Below are 26,101 nucleotides of genomic sequence, written 5' to 3' on the forward strand. Positions count from 1 at the left end.
ACAGCCTCCACCTTTTCCCCCACCACCCCAAAAAAAATCATGACAAGAGATTACCTTTTGAAGCCAATTTGGGAATCTTTTCCTTCCGGCTTTTGCACCTTTAGGATTCACGTTTTCCAATAGTCTCCTTAACGTCAAGGGCTAGAACTGCATTGTTCATGTGACACTGGGGCCTAAGGCTTTAAGAAAAGCAATAATGCTCACAAGCCAATCAGGTTGGAAGAGCTGGCAACAGACTTGTTGCATACTTTTTCATTTTTTATTTTAAGTTGATTTTCAGGGTTAGATTTAGGCACCCTGAATAACTGCAGCTGCCAACGTAGGTACCCCATGATCAGGAAAAGCTCCCCAGAATTCAGAGACTCCAAGGGATGTCAATTTGCACAGCATCCAATTTAATTTCTCTACTCTGCATTCTGCAAACTGACCAAAGAAGCCAATGACCGTTTTCTTCCAATGATAGCCAAGTGTGGCTTCTAAATTGCAGGAAAATTAAAGTCCCAAATTTGAGACTTTGACATGTTTGTGTCCTAATGTAGCTTCACTCACCCCTGTGCAAAAGGCCAGCGTGCCATTTAAGCTGTATATTGAGGTCTTAAATGGGACTTAGGTGGTGCACTGGCCTTGAGCTCATCCCTTGCACGTGGCTTAATTGCACCAAGTGTGAACTGAAGATGAGTATCACGGACAGGAGTGAGTCTCAATTGCCCCCACTCTGGCCCCTCCCCCAAAAGTGAACCTTACACACGGTTCACAAAAGACACTAGTCTGTCTAATTGGTAGCGACTGTCTAATGCACAGTGCTTCCTGGGCCAGGTCATTTCCAGAGGCGGAGCACGCACGAGAGGAAAAAACCAAAAACAACACACACAAAAAACAGACCCTTGAAAAAACTCTTCACTGCCCATGTCCCTGGGTGTATTGAAATGACAAAAAGCCACACAGAAATATAGCAAAAAGAAAAGGAGGACTTGTGGCACCTTAGAGACTAACCAATTTATTTGAGCATAAGCTTTCGTGAGCTACAGCTCACTTCATCGGATGCATACCGTGGAAAGTGTAGAAGATCTTTGATGCACACAAAGCACGAAAAAATACCTCCCCCCACCCCACTCTCCTGCTGGCAATAGCTTATCTAAAGTGATCACTCTCCTATTGCCAGCAGGAGAGTGGGGTGGGGGGAGGTATTTTTTCGTGCTTTGTGTGCATCAAAGATCTTCTACACTTTCCACGGTATGCATCCGATGAAGTGAGCTGTAGCTCACGAAAGCTTATGCTCAAATAAATTGGTTAGTCTCTAAGATGCCACAAGTACTCCTTTTCTTTTTGTGAATACAGACTAACACGGCTGTTGCTCTGAAACAGAAATATAGGGATCTTTTGTAAATCCGGCAAAGCAGTTCACATGCAAAACATTGAAGCACAGCAGAATTCAACAGAAGCTGAAAACGAGTCTTACATATATACATGCGCACACAGACAATGGCTATCAATTATGCTAGTTAATTACAGAGTATAATAGAATTAGAGTAAACTTTCCTCATTATCTCCTGGTTCAGAACCGGTTCAGCAGCAAGCTGACCACATGCTTATTAGTGCCAACAGCCCTTGGCATTAACCTTGATGGCCGTTTTTGCTATGTATATCAGCCTTGTTTTGACCTTGTTGCTAACTGCCTTTTCATTGCCGCCTAACACTTGTAGCAGCCTAGGAGGCCGGCCAGTCTTCCACATCCCTGCTAGGAGTGATACAGCTTCGAAAAAAAGGTCTGAAGTGTTTTTTGCCTTTCAGGCTGCTTCTCTCCAGTCGGAGGTCGCCCATGGTTCGCTATTCTCAGCGAGGCTGTGACATGACAAAAACAGTTTACAACTGCTACTGTGCATTTTGTTATTAGGGGAAATGCAGAGGGACATTTCATTAGTACTGGTATTTTACACAGGGGCTGTCCAAAAGGGAGAACTGCACACGTGTCGACAGGCAGAAGCAACAAGTAGAGCTGCTGTGCCATTCACACTTTCTCAGCTGTTAGAGGCAGGGCCTTGAGCCCTATGAACTAGCTTGCGTCCCTGATGCTGAGATCATGACAAAATAACGGGCGTTTTTATGGCTGGACGAAGCGTTCACTGCTGGACGTTCACAACAATATTTAGCAGAAAGCAGATGATTGCATGGGAACTAGAGTTTCTGCAAGTGACACATCCCTAACTATTGCTGACAAGTTCTTACTCTACAGACTTGCACTCCAGCCAGGAAATCATCTCCTGATGCAGCAGAAAGTAGTTACCAGCCTGCTTAATAGATCTGTCCCACAAAGTGAAGATGTGTGATTCTTTCTACAAGTCAATTTTTAAAAGGGGGGCAATTAGAAGGCTCTTTATTTGAAAGGTGTCTATAAAAAGGCCAGTGAAGTTCACAAGTCTCCAAGAAGAACTAAAACCTCCAACCCCATGCAATGCTTCTGCCACAGCTGCTGCCATAAAGGTAGCTTCCCTGAAGCTCTTCATCATGTGGGTCCTTGGTTAATGGAGAGCAGTGGGGAGAACCCGAGGCACACCCATAGAAAGTGAATCAGAACCGACTTGCAATCCCTGTTGGTTGCTTATAGCTTTCCCATGTATTTCCATTGGGGCTGAAAGCTTCAGGGGATGACAACAGAAAAAGTACATTTTTGAGGAGAGTTTGAGAAACGCTGTTTTGGCACCTTGAGTTACATAAAAATAAATACAAGGTCCAGGGTTTCACTCAAAAAATGGCTCAACTTTCCTACACAATAGGCAAGGTCTTAGGTGTCTGCATATACTGCCTGCCGCAGCTATGGAGTGGCGTCATGCTCCACTGCTTAATTCCAGAGGGAAACAACAAAAGCACGATACGTGTACTGCGAACGTACACTCACTGTAGACCACCGGCTCGCTAGAACCGGTTGTTAAATTGAGAAGCCCTTTTAGAACCAGTTGTCCCGCGCGGGAGAACTGGTTAAAAAGGGCTTCTAAATTTAACCACCAGCCAAAAGTAGCACCTTAGGCGCCGATTCCCTGGGTGATCCGGGGCTGGAGCACCCATGGGGAAAATTTGATGGGTGCAGAGCACCCACCGGCAGCTTCCAGCTCGCCTCCGCCCCTAAACACGCCGCCCCGCTCTGCTTCTCCACCCCCCCAGCCCTGCTTTCCGGCAAATCAGCTGTTCACGCAGGAAGCCGGGGAGCTGAGACGCAGGTGGCGGCTTCCCGCTCAGGCCCAGGGAGGCGAAGTGGAGGTGAGCTGGGGTCGCGGGGTGTGAGGAAGGCCTCCCGCGCCGTAGCAGGTAACCCAGGGGGCGGGGGGCAGGTGCAGAGGAACCGCTCCCCGCCCCAGCTCCACTCCACCTCCCTGGGCCTGAGCCGGAAGCCACCACCTGCTTCTCAGCCCTCCCTGGCTTCCCGTGTGAACAGGTGATTCGCGGGAAACAGGGGGGGTGCGGTGGAGAAGCAGAGTGGGGCAGTGCGTTCAGGGGAGGCGGCGGAGGGGAGCTGTGGCCAGGCAAGGAGCTGCCAGTGGTTGCTCTGCACCCACCAAGTTTTCCCCGTGGGGTCTCCAGCCCCGGAGCACCCAGGGCATCTGTGCCTAAGGCACCACTTTTGATATGATTGGTGGGGGGAGCAGCCACTCCCCCTGCTCCCTCCCTAGCTACGCTCCTCCTCCCCCAAGAGCCAGAGGGACCTGCCGGATGCTTCCTGGGAGCTGCCCCAGGTTAGCACCGCCGGGACTCCACACCTCGCCCCCCAGCAGGTCCCTCTGGCTCTTAGGAGCGGGGTGGGCACCCACTACAGTGGCCCATGAGACCCTCCTGCCCAGTTCCGGGGGCAGTCAGGGGACAGGGGCATCAAGGAACGGAGGGGGTTGGATGGGGGCAGGAGTCCCCGGGGGGCGGGGGTGGGCCACGACCCCCTCGTGGGGTGAGGAACTGGTTGTTAAGGTTTTGGCAGCTCATCACTGCTGTAGACTCTCAGCCTCGGCAGTATTTCAGAAACAGATGGATGTGTGCGCACCAACCCACTCACAAGGGGTAACCCACATACCTGTGACATACATGAGGTCAGACGAGAGGCTCTAATGGTCCCTTCTGCCTTGTCACCTCTAGGAAACATGTATCCACAGATTCCATTCTATTGTGCACATTCACACACCATCCATATCCATGCACCCGGAATTCTACACCCCATCTCCTCTTCTTGAAGTGTCTATATGGAGACATGTTTCCTTATTCCACATTGATCCTACGTTTAACCCCATTACACACAGTCTCCTCATCCAAACAGACAGCCCCCATCACTGCTCAAGTCATGTAGACACCACTTCTTATCTGTGCATGCAGACCCACATATCTATACACTCCATGAGAAGCCACTTCTCCACCTGTGGTAGGGAGAGGCTATTTATTCCTCACTCCTTGCTCTCAGAGAGGTAACTCTCCAACAGGTGACTTTTCAGTCCTTGACCTTCACATACAAGCAATCCTCAATGAGGAATAGAGCCTTGGCTACATTTAAAAACACTGGGTTTAGATTTTAAAAATCATCAACTCGCACATTGGTCATCTCAAGTGCAGTTGTCAATTTCACCATCTGAATGGGTGAAATTCACTGCTGCGCAGAGGTCCAGAACAAGACCCAGACACCACTTAAGTCCCCACTTTCTTATGGAGCCTCATCTGAATCACACAACTCCCCTTCCCTTTAAAGGAGGTTTTGGAGGCACTGTCCAGACAGAAGAGAACCCCATCAGGGAGGCTCCACTGGAATCAAGGGCCCTTTGGACTGCACCTGCCTCCAGAAGTCATTAAAGAGGCACATGATCTGGAAGAATCCATGGTTGATGGAAACTAAACCTGCTGTTCATTCTGCAGGAATGGAGAAGGGAGTCAAACCCCCACCCCTCTACTGGAACAATCTGGGGTAACAGAGACAACTGGATTCTCCCCCACGTTTCCTACTAGACCTCTCCCATTGTCTTTCCTGGAGAGGCAGTAACCTGGTCTTTAATAAGGACCACAGGACTTGACCATATCTGTGCAGACCAGAGAAAACCCAAATGAGTTGACCAAGTTGCCAAGGCTAGAACAAATTACTGTTAATACAACTGTGCTTTGAAAGAGGCTTTTATGTATTAAACCCCTTTAAAAAAAATAGTGAGGACAAAACTGCACTTATTGGGGGGAAAGGCGCATAAAAAGGTAATAAACATTTAACGAGCCAATAATTGGTTATATCAGAGCAATCACTGTTCAGTAATTAACTCCCATTCCTTCTTGCTAATTTCATATTTTCTGTACCCTTTGATAGGTTCTTGTGACAATCAGCATTCCTTACGCTCTCATAAATTGAAACCTTTTGATGAAGCTAAAAAGCAACGATACCATTAATCACGGCATTCATTCCAGTGGCTTACAGACTCTGCCTGAGACGAGACCCTTCCTCCTTGCCACCCTATGTACTGCTCTCTCAGTCAGAGACTTTGTACATTGGTCCATGGCCATCCTTAATATTGCTACTTGGCACCGGGAATTAAATTCAGTCCCTTGCCTCCTAACGTTGTACAGAACAAATTAGCTATAAGCAGCAAAAGCTATCAGTGCCAAAGGGGTAGGGGGGAGGGGGAGAGAAGTCACATGAAATTACACCTGAAAGGATTAAAAAAAAGTACCACCAAGAAAGAATACAGTAAACAGCTGGCATGTTACTGTGTAAAGCTACAATTAAACTCATTAATGTCATTTCCAACTAATTACGTACATTAAGATAGAGGAGACACACAGAGGTTTTACTATTCCCACTTCCAACCAGGCTTTAGGTTGCCCACAGCAATACAAAGCAGCGGGAGGAGGAGATGACTACTATCTGTGCTTTCTGGCAATCCTGTCAACGATATAGGAGCTTAGTACAGAAGCAGGATCCCCATTCTTCTCAGTGATTCACTCTTGCAAAAGGATGCACCCAAACGAGCAACCTTATTAACAGGGTTCCTTGGTTTACCAAGCCCTAAGGGCCTATCCACATGAGGAGGTTAGTGTGGAATAAGTTAGCTTATGAACGTACAGTGCACTAATTACTCTATGTCAACTCTCTGCGTGTCCCCTCTTGCTCTGCAAACACTGGCAGTGTGGAACAGTTAAGTCCCCGTGTGTGGGGGCAGTAGGAATGGTCACATGGAGTTAGTGCACAGCTATCCCATACAAGCTACTCCAGTCTCCCCCTCTAGACCTCCCCCCCAAAAAGGGGGAGAGGGGAAGCACGGCCTCTCGCTCTAGTCAGCAATGCTAGCAACTTATGAAGATTCTCTACAGAGTTCACTTAAAAAAAAAAAAAAAAAAAGCCTTTTACTGAAGTGTAAGGTAACCATTTAATAATTGGTTACTCCAGAGGATATGCACCGGAGAGCGGATCGCATACAAAGGCCCATTTCTGACGGGTCTAAACTGGTAATACTACTTACCTGAAAGAAGCTATTCTCAGCCATTCCCATCAAGGTACTCTTTCCCCAGAGTCTGATCTCAGTTACTCCAGTGTAAAGACAGAGGAATGCCTTGATACTTGATACTTCAAGAGCATTAATCCACATTTAAAGTGGCATCAGATCCAAATGTGGACCATTACTTTCCACTGAACTCATGATGTAGGCGTCGCAGATGTCTGCTGAGCTCAGAACCAGCTGTTTTTCTTCAAAGACACTTTTGACATGATTTTGATCTGACAAGCACCTGTTTTACACCAATGTAACTCCATTGATTGTAACAGACACATCTGGCTGACATTAATACAAGCAAAATCAGAGCTGGGTCTTCCTTCAAGTTTTTTTATATACACGTATATATAAACACATGCATACACACTCTCCTACCCCTTTGCTATTTGACATTGATGATGTAGAATAACTGTCACCTCAATAGGAAGACTGGGGAAACAAACAAACAAACTCAGCAATTTTTTGCATGTCTCCAGAAGTCTGATGCTCTGCCCAAACTGTCAATATTTTGCAACAGCTTATTTTGCAGCACCATGTGCCCAAATGGTGCTATGGAAAATAGTTATCTAATAGAGTGAATATTGAAATTAAATGGAAAAAACGTCCTCTTCATCAAAAACACTGGCATGAACCACTTAACTACACCCTGCACAGAGTACCAGGGGTTATCAAAACATAATTGAGCCACAGCTAATCTGTTAGCATATCTGAACTGGAGGGAGGTTAGATTGTTTGCACATTACTCATGCATTAGAAGGTGTTCATGGGGGGAGGGGCGGGGGGAGGAGGCGGCAGATAAATTAAAGGGAAGCTCCTTGCCGCTAATGGAAAAATAACTGCAGGGAAAAAAGAAATAATAACTGCAGAGTGCTTTAACAGATTTCTCCTCTTTTGTATGCACAGGAATATTTATTTAATCAATGTTCTGTAACAAAACAAGCCTCTGGTGAGCTATTGTGGAGAGTGAACTCAACTCCATTGATAGAGTGGTGATTTGAATCTTGCCACCTGTTTCATCAGTATTGGAGAGCACAGAGATATGTGGGAGGGAGTGGAAGCGTCAAGGGGAGGTGGAGGACCTCCATTTGTGCATCTCCAGAATCCAAGGGTGGCGCTACCTGCCAGGGAGATCTTGATGCTTTGTCATTGCTATGCAATTATCAGGCGGACCCACAAGCAAAGCGGCAATGCTCAGAAAAGACATCCCTTCTCCGCAACAGATGACGCACAAGACTTCTCTCTGCAAGGGCTTGATCGTGTGAGGTGCTGAGAGCCCTCAACTCTCAGACTCGGCATTTTACAGGGTCTGGACCCAATTGCCCCCTAGACCTCCAAAGAAACAACCCCCACACACACAAAGCCAAAAATAAAAACAGCAAGCTTGTGTTAGTAAGGCCTGCTTAAGGACAGCACACTTAACTCCATCCCTGTGCATGACAGTATTTACGCATCTGCTTAATTTTAAGCATGTTCTACTAATTTTAACCACGTGCCTAATACCTAGCTCTTATATAGTTATTGTCATCAGGAGCCCTCAAAAGCTTTTTACAGAAAGAGGTAATCATCATCAACAGGGATGTACTTAAAGGCTCTCCTGAATTGGCCTTATTTAGGGCCTGATGCACAGCGCAATGGTGTTAAATTGATCTTTGCTTCGGACTAACGAATTTTGGATTAGGCCCTTAACCTTTTCCATCTCTGGATTATTTGCTGCCACATGCTAAAACATGCCACTTGCAGTACATGCCTCTAGGATTCGTCTTGCACAAACCCTGATCACACAGCAACTTTGCTTTTCAATTTAAAATTTTAAAAATCTTCATTTAACTTTTACAGGGCCACTTTGTGATAGAGATATCCTAGCACTGTGACATACATATTACACTAGAATTCCCTGGCAGTAATGACAGGCCTAATTTGTTTATCACAATCCCAGCTGCCAGAATCAGCAATACGTCCGCTAACGTTTCTCAAAGCTGCAACAAGGATTTTTTTCTCCTTTACTCCGCAGTGGATTTAAGGAACGATATTGCTGTAGCTTAGCCTTGATACATGCCACAGCTTGGAGAGAGGCTGTCAGAAGTTGATTTAAAACTCAAGCAAAACCTGACTAAATGCTAACTTTCACATTACTATAAAATTTGCAGTTCAGAGAAAAAGCATTCATCATCAGGGACTGCCACAGGTAGACACTGTCAGTTTTCTGTACTAAAACAATCACTGTCAACATAGTTTGGGCTCAGTGTTGGTTTTGTTAAGAAAGGGTTTGATAATCAGTTACCTAAAAATGTATTCTATTCAGTCACACGACTTATAATTGGGTAGGTGTGTTCAGCCTAATGGTTCCTATGGCACTTTCTAGGTATTTAGCCCAAAACCGTTCTAATGGAGCACCTCACAGACACACTCAGAGGTAGAGAAGTATTAACAGACTCATTTTACAGATGGGGAGAACAGACATACAGCGAGATTAAGGCCTCAGTTTAAGACCACACTTAACTACATGCTTTACTTAAAGTCTCCTTAACATTACGCATGTGCTTAAGCGCTATCCTGAATCAGGACTTAAGAGCCCAGGTCAGCAAAGCATTTAAGGTAATTACATGCATAAAGCTAAGCCTAAAGCTGTCCCCGTTCAACCAACCCTTGAGCACGTGCTAAAATGCTATGCTGAACCCGGGGCTAAGTGACTCGCTCAAGGTCACACAGGGAGTCCTGTGGCAGAGCCCACAACTCACCATCTTAATTAAAGAACATCTCTGAAGAGCTAGATAATGGGGCAGTGGGTTTGAGAGGGATTTATGCATCTCTGCAAGCTTGCCAACGCAAACAGCAGTGTTTAGCTAGTGCAAGAGAGTCAGGAGGTGCTGTGACTGTGGCTGGCCCAAGGGACACTACCAAGCCTGCTTTCTGGGCGAAGATGTACAACGGGGATGGGAGGGCACCCAGGCAAAGGTTTCTTTACGATTTCTGCCAAGAGGACAGAAATTCGTGATGTGAACATATGAAGTCCCTTTAGCCTGGTTACTGTCAAAGCTACATTACATGTTAAGTGCCAGATAAAGAATGGGAGTACTTATGGCACCTTAGAGACGGTAATTGTTTATGGACAGCGGGGGGGGGGGGGTGTGCGCACGCATGCTCTTGAAACATATGGTGAAGCAGGATTATGGGAGGAGGAGGAGCAGGAATTTAAAAAAAAAAAAAAAAAAAAAAAAAAGGAGAAGGGCGTCTTATTTATGCTTTCAATGTGTTACCCCTACGATTTCCCAGGCCTGAAATCCTCCCCCTTCCTTTTATGTTATCACTGAAATCCACAACAATGGTGAGCAATTTAAGCTGCACTGCCTGGCACATCATAGGAGACGAGACTATTGACAGTAATACTTGGGTCTGATTTCAATTGTTGGGTTTAGTGTGCAGGTCTGGGTGGTGTTGGTGGCCTGTGACATACAGGAGGACGACAGACTAGAGGATTTGCAGGTCCCTTCTGGCTTTAAACTATGATCAAGAAATCTCAAGTGCTCCCACATGCAAAGTCACATCTAGATGATTTACAGTGTTGCTATCTGACAATTTTAATGGAGAGGCTTATGATATTTCTTAAAGCCCCAGCTCCTGGAGTCATGTGAGCTGCTCAGTTTTATTTTACAAAAAGTTTCTAGCCCTTAATTTCAAGGGGTTTTTTTCTTTCCTGCAGCTATGACCCAAGACTATACAAAAACAAGGTAAATTAAAAAAAAAAAAAACCACCCCCCAAAAACACACCACTTGATTTTTAAGCCAGTGTTATGATTTTAGGGAGCCCAAAGCGTGATTTTTTAAACTCTTGCAGGTTGTATGGAAAACTACCTCCAGTTTCTCCTGAAGCATTTGCAGTGGTGGTGGGAAGCTCCAAAAGAGGAATATGAGTCAAGAAGGGTAACAAGGCCCATGTTCTTCAGAGACACAAGTACTATATGGAGTATTTATGGCTGCAGGGATGCTGCCACCTCCATACACCCAGACAGATATCACTAGATATTTTTAAATCAATAAATAAAATCCATTGCTAATGCCGAATGTTCACCAACGTAATCAAGTGTAGGCTATCGGATAGCTACCTACTGAAAAATGTAGTGACCCATGCTCCAACGCTGTAATCTAATCCTTGAACTAAAAAGGCAATGTAATGCCTTTGCAAATCCATATGTTTTCGAATACCACCACTGCTGTCAGCAGGCTACAGCAGTGCCTCTTTGAAGATGGAAGTAAAATGACAAAGCACATCATTGTGAAGGCAATTATACGTGGCAGTAACCATTTTACAATGGCCCATATGGGCTGTATTTCAACAATGCAATTTCCAAAGCTGCCTCAGCAAACATACATCTCTGTCCCTAATCTCAGGTAGATTTTGCAAAACAAAACGAGACTGCAGCCAGCACAAACGTGGAAGATGGATAACAGGTGTAGAAATGTGCAAATGAGGATAAGAACCATTTGTGTCAGGGTACAAAAGAGAGAGAGCAAGCAAAGCACTTCTCAAAAGGCTATTCACACCAAAACTATCCATTAAAGGGACTTTCTAGTACCTGGGTCCATCAGAAATCGGATATTTATATGCTTTTCCATAAAGCTACCCAATTCATTACTGCATCTGTTCAGAGACTGTGTGTCTCTCTATGAATCACATATGCAACTGTGCACAAGGAAAGGTGTAACACCAAGGAGAGAGAGAGGATCAAAGGACTATGATTAGGAATAATAGGATGAAGTTAAAGAAATAAAGATCTATGTCAGGTAAAGTTCAACAGTGGGGCATCCAAGTTTGTGGAGTGGACCCACAAAGGAAAATGTAATTCTCTTGAGTCACTGAAAACAGTACCAAACATTTAAGAACAGACCATAGGAATTTATTCAGCACTGGGAGGAAGAATTTATTCAGCATGTAGCAGCACTGGTCTGCCTGACGCAACAGGACATTGCCATCTCTAAAAACTCTTAACATCTGATTATCCAGTTCCTGCAACTGGGGTAGGGAGACAAAAGGCAGCTTTAAGTTACTGTCATTCTCCTGTAACCTGGGATACTCAAGGGCCTTCCCAGTCCCAAGCATCAGTTAGAGCAGCCTCAGGACTGCTCTGATGGATGCTTTGCCAGCCCCCAGAATAGCTGGGCTGCAGGTTGCTCCAAAGTTATCTCCTCCCTTCCATTCCCAAGCCCCTACATCATTGGTTCTCAACCTTTCCAGACTCCTACACCTCTTCCAGGAGTCTCATTTGTCTTGTGTATCCCAAGTTTCACCTCACTTAACTACTTGCTTATAAAAATCAGACCACAATACAAGAGCATCCCCAATTGCAATATAAGTATTTTATTTACATTTCAGGGTGATATTTGAGCCCATTTGTCCACCTGTCAGCCTTATCTGAAGCCCAAGCCCCAGCGGTGGGGCTGAAGCACGTCGCTTAGCAGTGAATCTGTATAGTGGGGGTGCTGAGAGCCATTGAACCAAACTATAAACCCTGTATATAATGGAAACCACTTCAAGCCAGGCAGATGCACCTAGTTTGAGCACCTATGCTTCTGTGGCATGGGGCCTCAGGCAATTGCCCTGCTTGCTACCCCCTCATGCTGACCCTGCATTTGTGATCTCTCTAAACCCACCCTGTGAGACACACACACACGCCCCCCCGGTTGAGAAAAAACCCAGATCTAGAGGAGTTGAGTACTCCTTGGAAAACCTTTGCGTACCGCCAAAGGTATGCATACCCTTGATCGAGAACCACTGTCCAAACAGAGAAGCTGAAAGCAGGGCTGACTATGGACGAAGCCTTTGCACCACCAGACTTGCTGAAAGGGGTTTCAGTCTAATGGAAATCTGGTTTTATGATTCTGTTTCTGTCTAATAAGCAGCTTAGGGATCTCTTCCCCTATATTTTATGTAAATAAAAGATAGAGAGGATCAAAACAGGGAAGGTGAAGAAAGGAATAGTGATGATCAAGGGTTCCATTTCTAATGAAAGAATGGAAATAAAACCAACCTAAAGCTTCCATAAAAACAAAAAATAAGTAAAATTTACTCATCAACTGATTTATATAAACAAACTAATCCTTACTTCTTAAATGCTCCTGTCCACATACACAGGAAATGTCACTATACCACACTACAGAACAAGAGAGAAACACAGATACAAGACGAAATTATAACTGTGTCTACAGCTGGAAACTAAAGACAAGTGCAAGATCCAGTACTTGTCGTTAACTCCTCAAAAAGAATCCAATGAAGCTGTACAACAGCACGTCAAAGCCTTTAATCCGTAAGAAATATTACTTCCTGGAAGCTGAAATACTATCCAAGGCAAAGAAAACCACCTATACTCACAATGTACCTTCCAATTTCAGCAATATGGCAGTATTTAGGCATGCAAAAAATAAAGATGGGGGGAAATTTACTCATTAATATAGAGGGAACTTGAAAGGATTGTCTGTAATTGCAGTTAAAAATGAACGGTGTTTTGAATTAATTAAGATAAAAGCATGTTTTACTGATTATCTTTTTGAAGTTTGCACTCATGAAAGATTAAAAGTGGAGAAAATTTGAAAAATCAAAGACAAAAACTTAGCATTTAAAAATCACTTGGAAGCCACGCACTTGGCATAATCGATCTTCTTCCATGTCCAGGTGTATTAAAAGAAAAAAAGGTTTTATTAGATATAAAAATTATAAACACAATATGCATTTTTGTGCTTTTATGCAGGTAGCCAGGAACAAATTTTGCATAATGCAAAACACCCTCTCTACAATGACAGATCATGGCATGATTTTATTTAGATCAAAGCAAAAAAAAGTCTAGTGACTGAAGTGCACTGGAAATCAGGATTCCTAGATTTGCTCTGCCACTGATTCAGTGTGAACAGTATTTGAAATCCTCTGAAAAGGAAAGGACTATAAGTAGTGCAAAGCATTATATAAAGGGAGACACATTCCTTTGGTCAGTCACTCATTAAAGGCAGAGACATAGAACCTTGCAAAAAGTTCTAAAGATAGGAATATTTGAAAGATCCAATTAGGGTGCTTGGTCCTAATTAACAAGACATAAGAAATTCCCTTCCCACTCTAGTCTGAGAAATCATTTTACAGCACTGGTGAAATCCTTATCCACAGTGACAGCATCTTCAGAGCCTAAAGAGTTAGGCAAACCATGCTGAGAGCCAGACCATAGTTTGAGAGGAAGTCCTTTTCAACAGACTATGAGCCAAATTCAGAACAGGTGTACGAACGCACAAGTCCACTTCACATCGGATCTGAACTTGGCCCAATATTCCCAAAACAACATCTATTTTTCGAACTCATGCAGTTGACTACTGAAAGCAGCAACAGGATTGGTGGGGGGAGGGCGGGGAAAGAGCCAGGTATCTTTGGTGGAGTTTTCAAACACATCCAAGAGAGCTGACCATTGAAAGTCAACACAGAGCCACAAGTACCACACAGTTCAAGTGATGGGAAAGATCTGAAAGGGTGAGAGTCTTACAATCCAGTTTACAACTTTAAGCACCACTGTAAGGTGTACTCCTCCCATTAGTCAGTCATCTGGATAGCCAGACCATCCGTATCTTTTCTCCTCCTCCCCACCACCGCTGTTTATATTATTTATCACATTCTGGTCATGAGGTGACCAGAGGTCCTGATATTTGGGGCTGTGTCTTACATAGGTGCCAATTACCCACCACCCCGTCCTGATTTTTCACCCTTGCTATCTGGTCACCCTAGGTGTCAGGGACACACAATTATTAAATCCTATTGCTGTGGCAAACCCAGACGATGCTAGGTAAAGTAAAATAGTTGTGTTTTCCACAACTACACATCCAAGGAAATTTGTCAATGTCTTTTTATTTGCATATCTGGCAGACTGCCTCAGACATCTAATACATAAATGATAGCATACAGGTGTATTCGTTTACAGTTTGCCTTTAAGCTAGGAGTGTCAATTTGCTTATCTTTTAATTACATTCATCTTCATTTGTTATTACAATCTCATGAAATTTCTTCATTATGTGAATGGCCATAGATTACACACACACACACGGCAAACAGTCCTTACAAGTTTTCTGGTTCAGCAAACAGCCGCAATATATTAGCCCACACATCATGCGCATCCAAAGTCTCAACCATCCCCTTTTCCCCCCTGCCCCCTTCTCTATTTTTCCCATCCGGAAACAAGATTTTAATAGATTTATTGGCTCTTCAAACGTTCCTAGACTACTAGCAGCATACTGCCACAAATTCTATCAGTTTACAGAGACGTGTCCCCTTCTGGATTACATTTTTGGGGGAGAATGTCTGTTTGTAGTTAGAAAAATATAAGTTAATTAGACTGAGGTCTTATAAACATAAAGATCCACTTTTGTAACTATATAATTCACTGGGTTTTTCAACACACATTCTGAGGTTGAAAATCTGGCAAATCCACCCACCAGATGTATCTTTCTGATCCCAGAACTCATTAACATTTATTTTTAAAGTCCAGCAGACTCAGCTGTTGAACCACAATAATTGCATTCATTATTTTTTCCCCATAGTTAAAGTGACTAATGTTGGAAGAGTCACTGCATAGGAGTACAATGGCCAGCCAGTTAAAAATTTGGTAACATCCAAAACGCATAAAAAAGAAGACAAAGTTGTCCCCTTAAAACAGAGTACCCATATTCTGAACATCAGACAATGAGTTTCGGTATTTATTGTGATCTTAAAAAAAAAAAAAGGGGGGGGGGGACTTTCACACCAAAGAATGCCAATCCAATGTACATCAAGGGCACTTAGGCCTTAGAAAACCACAATACTAAAAGGAGTTGCAACATAAATTTTCCAAAGCAGCAGCATATCTCTTCTCAAGCCTTCTCCCTGCTCACCATGCAATAGGACACCAATCCTACAGTCTATTGCCTTAGCCCTCTGCCAATGCCCATTCAAAACAGACAGGCCTTTACAGCATGCCTGGAAGGTCACTAGATTTGGCCTAATTCAGAATGAGTTGGAGAGCGTGTGTTGGAAAGGAAAAGTGCTCTTAAAGAAGACACATGACCAGCAGCCCCCCTCCTCCTTTAAAATAATAAGGGGTTCACTTAGACTGCCCCAATGATTTCAACCGCAAAAAAGGGTCACCAGGAGAGAGGTGGTTTGTCAGATAGGAAGGTCTCAGGTCATTTAGGGGTTTATGAAATCATGCTTTAAGTCATTAGATTTCTACTTATCTGTTATTTTAGTAACAGGTAAAATGCGCAACTGACAAAACTCTGTGAAAACCTAAGAATAGGCCAACAGACGGAAGATATACCACATGCACCTCACAGGCTGTAGGAATGACTTCTAATGACTGATCTGCCACTGACTTATTGCATGGTGTTGGGTAAATCCATAGCCACTTTTCGGTCTCATTTCTTCCTTATGATGGGGAAGCTAAAAACATCCTTACCTGCCTCATAGGCATATTGTGACCATTAGTTAATCTTTGGAACAGTGCCCCTAGGTGCACCTCACTTGTGTGGAGTCCCTCCGACTTCCCATGCAACTGTGTGTGGAAAAAAAGAGGTAGGTGCTTGCAGATATTATGGAATGATAAGGCGCTATTTATGCCAAGTGTTATCACTACTCCGTACCGTACCACTAAACGCTATGGTCTCCGTAACCCCAACCAGCCTACTGCTGAGCAAAACACTTTTTAAATGATTGTTGAAAGTCTATGAAAAAGTTATTATTGTGAAACAAAGAATATTTGACTTCTCAAAATTCCAGTTGCCAAATGCTTACCATTCATTAACACATTGTGAACTATGACTTTTTAAAATTAAAAGACAGACTTTTAAACTTTGGGGCCACGATAAAGCCATGACTTTTCTCTTTTTTCAAGCCAGCTTCAACTATCAATTAACGTCACATAATATAAACTCATTTTTTGCTTCTGCTCTTTATTTTCATCTAATGGCAACCAATATTCACGTTTCACTGTGGTATAATGGATACCAGGTTGTCCATTGATTGAAGCCAAAGAACAGAAGCCAGTGTACCCGGTCCTGATGTGGACTCCCACTGTGACTGTGAACAAGTCACTCAACCCCATCTTTTCAAACATATGTATGCACTTTTGGACCCACCTGATTTGCCCACGTACAATGACTAATGTGCACACAAGTCAGGGCCACAAGTGTGTGGTGTGTGTGTGTATCCGTGTCCCCTGCATGTGTACGTCTCACATTACACAAGCCCAGTCAGATGCATTGCAAAAGTGCATGTAGAGGCACCTTCTTGAAATGTATGTGCCTCAGTTTAAACACCTGTAAAATGGGTTTAAGACCCCTCCAAAACGTTTGGAGTTGCAGCATCAGTAAAAGCTCTGTGAGATCCTTGACTGAAAGCTTTTTAGATATACAGCATTACTTGCAAAATGGGCAGGAATGAACTCCACATTTTAGAAATCTTCTTTTAACTGCCTGTGATCCTCCTAAGTAGGGGACATGCTGTGACTAACCCAATGCTCTGAACTCTGCCAGAGAAAGACTAGCAATCTACTACTGAATGCCACAATTCATCTTTTTGATCTGACTCTGCACAGTCATCCTGCGGCATCCACAAAACCTATCCCAGACAGCCTAACTCAAACGACAACCCTTACAGAACATGCAGCCTCTTTACATTACATTAGTACGGTTGATTGCTGAATGAGCTTGTAACACATATGTAAAGATTGGCTCTAGCAAGGTAATGGCACCGGCTTAATTAAAAAAACCACACCACCTACCTGCTCTCGGTGCAATTTAATAGAAAGAATGTTAAGAAACAGTTCCTCAGAGAGGAAGTTCACACAAATGTGTGAGGGACAGGGTCGGCCGACCTTATCCTAAAAGGACACAGGAAGTGCTGTGGAGTGACCATCATGACATTTAGAATATCAGCACTTTTTGCATCCCAGAGCACGTAACAACATAAGATTCACACAAGCAAGTACTCCAGAGCATGCAGAAGTTAATAAATCTAGGCATATAAACTGTGGCTTCATTTCACGTGTTTTTAATACTAACAAGATTTGGGTAAATACAATGACATCAGCGTAAATTCACACAGATAGCATGTCATGTAATGTGATCAAATTAAACTGGATAAGCAAGGAAACACACAGCAATATTTGCAGTGCCAGGGAATCCTATTCTATTTCTCAGGCTGACTTATTTTCATCTCCCTCACTCCTCCGCCTCACCCCAAAAAGCAAAATAAGATACTTCCTTCCAACATTTCCCATTCTAAGGATTTACCCTTTCAGTTAAAACCTCCTCTCTCCCCTCAAAACATAAAAGTGTCAAGATTAGTGCTGCTAAGCGACCCTACCAGGGAGAAGAACCTAAAGATATTAGTTAACTCGTTATCTTAAAGGCAAAGGGTTACAGCAGAGCTCACCTTGGGATTTGACAAACCCCAACTAGGGCACAGATACTGAACTGATAAATTGTAAGGATGATATACAGAAGCATTGCAATCAATTTCCCTTAATAGAACTGGCATTAGATTGCCTCAAACAGAATGTTGAAATTCAAATAAAGGAAGACTGTGGGTTAAACATTTCCACATTTCAGCCCACAACTTCCCAACTCCATTACCCTTTCATTAATTGTGTTTGAGACTTCACTAAACTTGAGCTTGGGCTATTTTTAAAGCCTGACTCAATGCATTGTTGCTCAGAATAAAGATTAAAACTTCTAATTTACTGTAGATAATTAGAAAGCTGCAGGTCAGACCTTCAGAGTAACATGGTGGGGGCTCCAACTCAAACTGATAGAAACAGTCCTTTTTTAAAAAAAAAGAGACAGACCACACTGTAGAATATTCTAGCCAGACACCTCCCAACTAGAAAGTAACAAGGGCTTTTTAAGCAGGGACAGATTTTGCTGAATATTCCCTCTGTTACTGCCAGTATCCATCTCCCAGAGGAACATTTACATATAAAGCAATAGATCTTACCTGAAAGTTCCACTTTCAGTAACATACCTCTCTACTTCTCAGTGATCCCGTCCAGTCCCTGATATTTCTCCATCAATCTCAGTGTTGTAACTCAAATCTTTCAATTACTTGGGCTCTTGATATCTTTCCCTTTCTGTGGTGATCATTTTCCTTCTGAGTTCCTGATCCTTCATCCTTATTTTATAAGTGTATTTCTTCAGACTCCCACATCCCAGCAGAGACCCCAGATACTTAATAAGAAAGAGCTCGCTCTCTCACCAAATGGTATAAGACAAAGTTACTATGATAGAGAAGAATAAGGGTGTGTGTCTTTTGTCCTATTCCTGTGTTCGTATAACTCCCATAATCATCTAAAGCAGAGCCAAAAAAAACTACTTGAATCTCCCAGTAATCTAAATATCTCATCCCTGTGTAGCCTAAACATTTCCTTCTCTGAAAAATATGGAGCTACTTATTTAAATGCCTAAATTTAGACACACAGGTTTGAAAATGGTTTCAGAGTCATGTTGCTATTGGAACCTCATCTTGTGGGCGTTATCCCACAGTTTTAAATTTCTCCAGGTCACTCTGCAGTTTAGCATCTTCCTTTGTGATCGCATTCCCCCCCCTTTCCCAGATCATCCACAAATTTGATCGTGGATAAGTTTACCATTTCCTCTACATTCTTAGTGGAAAAGAAAGGTTTCCAGTAACGACCCCCTGCAACCAGTACCAACACTACTCACCACTGGCACGTTTTATCTTTAGGTTACTACCTTCTGTTCCCTGTTGGTCTAAATCTTAGCACTCACGCATGCAAACAGAGGTTACAGGACAAACACCTAAGAATCTAAGTAGTCAACAAACACCATAGGGCCACCAAGATTTGCTGACAGCACTGAACAAACACTTGACGCTCTGATGCTGGTACAGCAGGGCAGCAGCGTGAAGATGAAGTTTCTTCAGTAATAAGAAGGGACAAAAAAAGGAAGATCAAACTGTTTGTTTTGATGAAAACTCAAGGAACATACAGGCATACTAATCATGCAGGGTAAGAGACTGGTAAGAAAGAAACATCACAAGCCATGCTTTCTGGTACCCAACACAGTGATACATGACCTCTTCTTCACATGTAGGAACATAGAAGCTTCAGATACAACAAAACCATGCTTATTTTAATTTTCCAATGGATCATACATATCACAGTAAGTACTAACGACAAAATCCTGTTCTCAGATGCATGCACAGAACTGTAATTGACTGGGTATGACAAATATACGGGAAAAGAACCTAGCACATGGTATCTTCCAAACACTTAGTCTTACTTTCACATTTTGTTGGTGCCCTCGCTGGCAGTTAAACTTTACCCCATGTAATCTTACATCATTCTCTCTCTCTCAGTACATAGAGCTGCTCTAACTAACATCTGCCTTCATCTTGCATCCACATCAGTGGAACTGCTTAAATTTACTCTAGATGGATGGAATGATCTGATACAGAATCTGTAACTCAATAAACAGCTCCTCTACATACATTTGTAAGCCTTTCCCATTTGTAATTAATTATACTGTGCCTTACCAGACAATAATTTAGCATAGTCTCATATCTAACACAGGTTACCAGTAGACATTAGTTAAGAAACAAGAATCACCATTTAAATGTAGGTTTCTCCCTGTCAGACACATCATGCACACTTCTTGTTTATAAGTCTGCTGTTTGCTTTATCTGTGTGTCCTGTTTCAGGGAAACAGTCCCAGTCGAAGCTAAACAATTGCCCACACGGAAAACTAGTGACATTGCTCAGTGTTCAGAAAACAAAACCAGCTGCTTACTCTATAGGGCTGGGCTGAGCTTACTCAGGAAAAAAGTACTTCCCTTGGTCAAAGCTATCTCAGGGCTCAGGTCAGATTTCATTTCTCATCACAATAAGCCATCTCCATTACTGTGTCAATTTCTGTTCCCTCCCCAAACAGATACACAAAGTTTTGGGAGTGTGGGGAGATTTAGTGAAGTGTTATCTCACCAGAACACTAGTCTACAAACCTCCCTCTCAAAATTGCCACAGCTAATGACAGAGAAATCAAAAGAGGGAATGTTACCAATGGAAAAAGTTGGGCATCCTCATTCCAAGAGGTTCCTGGAAAGTCATTCTTGTCCCTTGACCAAAACAGAATCTGAAGATTTTACTGTGGGCCAGTCACACACATGTACCGTTCACCACAAAACCACTACAGGACCACTTTCGGTTGCTGGGCTGAGTAAAGCAGGCAGAGTCCTGACCACCACAAATCAGAGCATAGAACCCCCTTCCTTTTCTCCTTCCACATCAAAGAAGAAGTTAAGAGACCAAGGAGAGCAAATATAGGGACAATGAAGCTAAGGAACTTGTAATGCATGTTGTTCACCGACACAACAAGAGATCAGTGCCTCATAGCAAATAGTAGGAATCCATCCCGGATACTTAAATGAAAGACCAGATCTGAAGGTTTCAAATGCATGAAACAGATCTGCTGGCTTTTGAGAATAGGCAGATCCCAGCCCACAAGCTACCTTTGCTAACCAGAGAATTATGGCAATGCTAGGACTGCTCTTGGCAAATTTGCACTCAAGCAGCACTTAACAAGCAACATACACTGAAAGCCCCTAATTGGCTTGGTTATTAGTTTGAGGAATCCAGAAACATTCAACAGTACAGTCCCACTCCCCCTTCATCCCTTTCTTCTTCTTCCACCTACTACTCCAAGCAAACAGTTAAGAGACCACGACATGTTGCCTACCTACGTGCCAGATAAGGAAAAGACAGAGAGAACACCAGAGAGAATAGTGACTTAGAGAGCGGCCGTCAGTGAAACAAATAGCTTTGGTTTAACAGACAGTAACTTTTACCAAGATGCAGTGTACCACAACTGGCATTAGCAGACATACACCTCTCTTCTTTGGATAGACAGAACCCTCTCTCTCTTACACAATCCCACTTGACACAGTGCCTGTACATACACATCATCCATTTACAACATTCCTCCCACATCCCAGCCAGTCTGCTGCACAATTAGGAAGCATTTTTTCCAGTACTGCCAACACAATGTGTTTAGTAAAAGGATGGGGCCCACTGGCTTCCACGACTTACACACTGCTTCATCATGCTCAAATCACTAAAATATTGATAATAAATTAGGGGCACTATGCATCCGTCCAAGGCAGATCTCTCACTTAGAGTGACCAGACAGCAAGTTTGAAAAATTGGGACAGGGAGTGGGGGGTAATAGGCGCCTACATAAGACAGAGCCCTGAATATCAGGACTGTCCTTATAAAAATCGGGACATCTGGTCACCCTACTCTCGCTGGAAAGATGTTCTCAACCAGAGAGCTGCACTCATGTCACTGTCCTTGTCTGGCTACTACCCTTTTCTTTAAGGAACAGCAGCTTTTGCTTATCCTTTTCTGGCTTTTGGGGTGGGATCCTCAACTGGTGTACATCGATGTAGTGCCATTGATTGGATTAGTGCTAGACTGATTTACACCTGCTGATGAAATGGTCCTCTCTCACTTTCCACGCTATTACAGCAGTATTGAATCTTGAGCTCATATTCGGAGTTCAATCACAGGAAAAAGAGTTTGGGGCAATTTTTTCCTGTTGTTATCAGGCACTAAAGCCAACTGCAACCAATGGAAAGACTCACCGATTTCACTTGGCTTTGAATCAGGCCCTGACCAAGTAAATTAACAAATACCAAGAAAGTTTCTTTCAGCACCCCGAGCTACATGTGTCCACTCAAGTATTTCAGCACCTATACATCTCGCTTACCACTGCCAAGATCATTTCACTTAGTAGTAACTATCAAGTCTTCTTGCTAGTACTTTAAAGCCTCAACCAAAACTTTAAGTAGCCATAAGAAACACACACATTAATCCCAGACACATTAGGCCAGTGTGCTTGACCCTTTTGTCTCTCTGATCCTTAGACAGAGCTTTCTCAACAAATACATTTAGTCTTACTCTTATGTTTTTTGTAAATGAGTTTCTAATATTTGTCAATGCAGCATGAAACCATTAGGTCAAACTGTGCCATCTATCACATGACTATTAAATTATGTCAAATCTCAGTATGCTGCCGATTGTTTTATCTGAACAAGATTAGCCAGCAAAGCTGGCTAATGTTTTTAAACTCCTTTCAAGTGATGCACAATTACAACAGAAAGCCACTAGTAGCCATTCTTGGCCTAGCGGAGGGGGAAAAAAAAAGGGGGGGGGGTTAATTTCCACTTTAAAAAACAAGCCAAAACAAATTTAAATTATTTTATAAAAGCTCCTCACCAAGTTCAAGCAAGAGCAGGCTGATGGAAACTCTTCAACATTTGTATGGACCATAAAATGTGCTCACCAAAAAGTAAGGATTTTGACCAAATTTTGGAGTCTTTATTCAAACAGAACACCCAGTGACACAAATGGGATGTTTGAGTGAGAACAGATTTTGATCTACTCAGCCTAACTGTGCAAATCTCACTCCTGTTGGCGAACACTTAGTCACAAAAGTACTCCCATTGGCTTAATGGGGCTACCCATTGCAGTACTCATCAAGGGAGGCAAGGGCTATAATGCTGGTAATTGTTTACTAGAGATCACAACTCATGCATTTTGTGTATTGTATTTCTCAGGTATGAGACAAATTCTCCTCTCAGTTACACTATAAGAAGTTACTTGAGTGGAGTTACTCTGGCTTCTTACAGATGTAACTGAACAGAATTTGGATCCCAGTGTAAAGAAACAGAATGATATTATTCCTGGATAAATATTTAAATAGTTTAAATATACACTTTTTTTTGCTGTTGTTAAATGATCGGTTGAAAAGATCAGCCATCTTCCCATTTATTTCGACAGTTCATAATTGTTACAGTTGCAATTCCATGAAATGTAAACCCAAATAAATCTGGCTTCCCCAACACAAACTTGGTAAAATTCTACAACGTGTCATTTATAAACAAAGGCCCTTAAAATAAACGGCCAAAGCTGTCCTAAAACAACTGTATCCCCCTTGATTACACAGTGCAGGATTACGCTATTTTTAAATGTTTAATTAAGTAAACACTGAACAGTATCCTGATCAGGCTGGGAGGTTTGGGGGGTGCAGGGGGAGACACAGTCGGTGCTTTCTAAGAGAGCCTGAATAGTCGATAATATGCCCTGAGCCAGAAAGGGCAGACTGGATCCTGGAATGACACTAAAGTGGTAACTCCCAGGGCTCAAACTGAGACAAATTGGATAAATCCAGCAAGTAACAAAAAATCCAGTGAGTTAAACTGCATTCAACTTCCCATCACGTTTTGTCTTTAAATTTTTTTTTTTAAAGACAAGAACAGCTGGTGCCCTCCAGTTTGATTGCCAGCCCCCCACATGATAGTACAGGTTACAAAATGAGGGTTGGGAGGCACTAGGAAGACTACGAACAATAAGTAGGACCACTTGTAACTGTCTCTTTGATGTGTCCTGAGACAGCAGCAGAGACAGGGACCGTAGTTCAGATTCACAGAAGCATTTCAAATCAGAACAGGAGCTGTTTTATCACATATTTCAATGGGGGGGGGGTGTCCCCCAATTTAAAGGGCCAAGTATGCCCATAACCAAAACAAAATAAAAAAAATTAATCAGACCACCCCCCCCTCAGCCCCCCCATCCTCCAAACACACAGACCTTGGAAATCAGACATTTAGCCCTGTTTGTAATTGGTTCTCATCAGGCCTTCCCTCCTCCTCCCCACAAAATATTAACACCACCAACCCCCCCTCCCCCCACCCCACCAAAAGGTATAACCTTGACAATGAATCAGGACTGGAACGTTCAAACACTGCTGCCACAACCAACTCGCTCCCCATGCCTGCACAACACAGCGCAGTGCAAGTGACCACCAAAAATCCTAAACCTACAGGACAGCCAAGAAAAGTTTCATTTGGATCCTCTGCCACCACTCTGGTGGCAAGGGGGGGGAGGGGGGGAGAAGAGACAGAAGAGAAAGGCTGCAACCAACATGCTCTGGTTATCAGCAGAAAAGAAAAACCACACACACAGCCAACAACTCTCTCCTCCCCACATACGGATTGTGGGTTCAAACATTTCTCTCACCTCTATCCCAAGGAGGAAAAAGCGCCCCTCCCATTTTTATCTCCTCACACCCCCCCCTTACAAATCTGTCCTGATATACGTCTCTCCCAATCGCAACAGATCCCGCTTTTTAATCTCCTGCTCCCCCCCCCCCCACCCCCGGAAGCTTGGCTGGCTGGGAAATGTGCATTTGGAAAGCAACGCTGCAGGTGTTCAAGGAATAAAGAAAGACAGAGCTCTCCACACACACACACACAAAAGCACTTCGGAGAAAGAAAAAAAAGGGACAATTGGGTAACAAGCCCTTTAGATGTCAGCAAGGGATTCCCCCCTTCTCCCAGGACATTTAACCCTTTAAAAGGTGAGGTCCCCATGCAGGATAAAGGAGGCTAAACCCTCCCCCCACTTTTCTTTCTCCTAGGGAAGGAGAATACGCCCCCCCCAGCAAAATAAGCGGCCCCACCGCTCCCCAGTGCTAGAGAGAGAAGAGGAAGGGGGGGGGAGGAAATCCCCTCCCCATCAACTGCAGCCAAAACAAAACAGACAAGCAGCCACAGCAATTATGGGAGGGGGGATAAGGGAGGGGGCGCTGCATTGTTATCCATCCAGCGAGAAAAGGCAGGCAGAAAAGAGTGTGAAAGCCAGCGAGAGAGACTGAGAGAAGGGGGCACCAGACAGATTTCCCTGCCATCTCTCCCTCCGCCCCCCTAACCCAACAATGAGCCAGGCACACCAGCAGCATCGGGGCGGGGGGGGGGTCGTCTTACCTCCAAAGCTTCAAAAGTGACAAAGCTGCACATCGCAAAGCCATCGATAATGTCTTCTTCTGCCGAGGAGGGCTCTCGCCTCTTCCTCCTGGGGGGTCTGGGTCGGGACGATGGTGGATTCCCATTGTCTTCCTTCTCCGAGCCTGACGAAGAGAGGACCGAAGCAGCCCTGGTCCTGCCGGCCCCACCGGCGGCAGCCCCTCCTAATCCGCCTTTGGATCGCCTCTCCCGATCTCTCTGCGATCTGGATCGCCTCTTTCTCCGAAGCCCGTTGCATCGTGTCGGGCCATCCATGGCTCTTGCTCTCGCTCTCTCTCGCCCTCTCTTCCCCCCCCCCCTCCCCACCACAGCCACAAATCCGGCTTCCCCAATGGAATAAAGGGGGAGGGAGCGAGGGAGAGGAGAAAGAGGGAGGAGGAGAGGACAGAGAGAGAAGGGGGGGGAGGGAGAAAGAGAGAAATAAAAGAATCCAAGTGCGGTTCCACCACCACCAGCGAATACCAAATGTAAGAGATTCCTATAAGCAAGCCAAGGAAAGTAATGGCTGATCACAGGTCGCCTTGGTTAAAAAAAAAAGAGAGAGAGAGAGAGAGAGAGAGAGAAAGAAAAAAAAAAGCCCTCACCAAGCAGGCAATAAATCAGAATAGCGGAATGCTTTGATCAAGGGGCTGGGAGCCTGAGGATTTCCAAAAGAGAAGAAGGCAACAAGAAAGAGACCGACCCACTGGGAAGCAGGCGAAAGAAAGATTTTTTTCCTTGCACA

General features: G+C 43.8%; 1 protein-coding gene across 2 annotated transcripts in view; it reads right to left on the reverse strand.

Annotated features, from left to right (window-relative positions):
* Positions 1–25,632, reverse strand: part of AUTS2 (activator of transcription and developmental regulator AUTS2) — a 971,187-nt gene extending 945,555 nt beyond the window's left edge. For both annotated transcript variants that reach the window (XM_077836749.1, XM_077836748.1), the window contains exon 1: positions 25,339–25,632. In XM_077836749.1, the coding sequence (XP_077692875.1) occupies positions 25,339–25,632 (294 nt within the window). The remainder of the gene's footprint in view (positions 1–25,338) is intronic.
* Between the last annotated feature and the right edge of the window lie 469 nt (positions 25,633–26,101).

This window comes from Eretmochelys imbricata, chromosome 17 (assembly GCF_965152235.1).
Source record: "Eretmochelys imbricata isolate rEreImb1 chromosome 17, rEreImb1.hap1, whole genome shotgun sequence".
NCBI lineage: Eukaryota > Metazoa > Chordata > Testudines > Cheloniidae > Eretmochelys > Eretmochelys imbricata.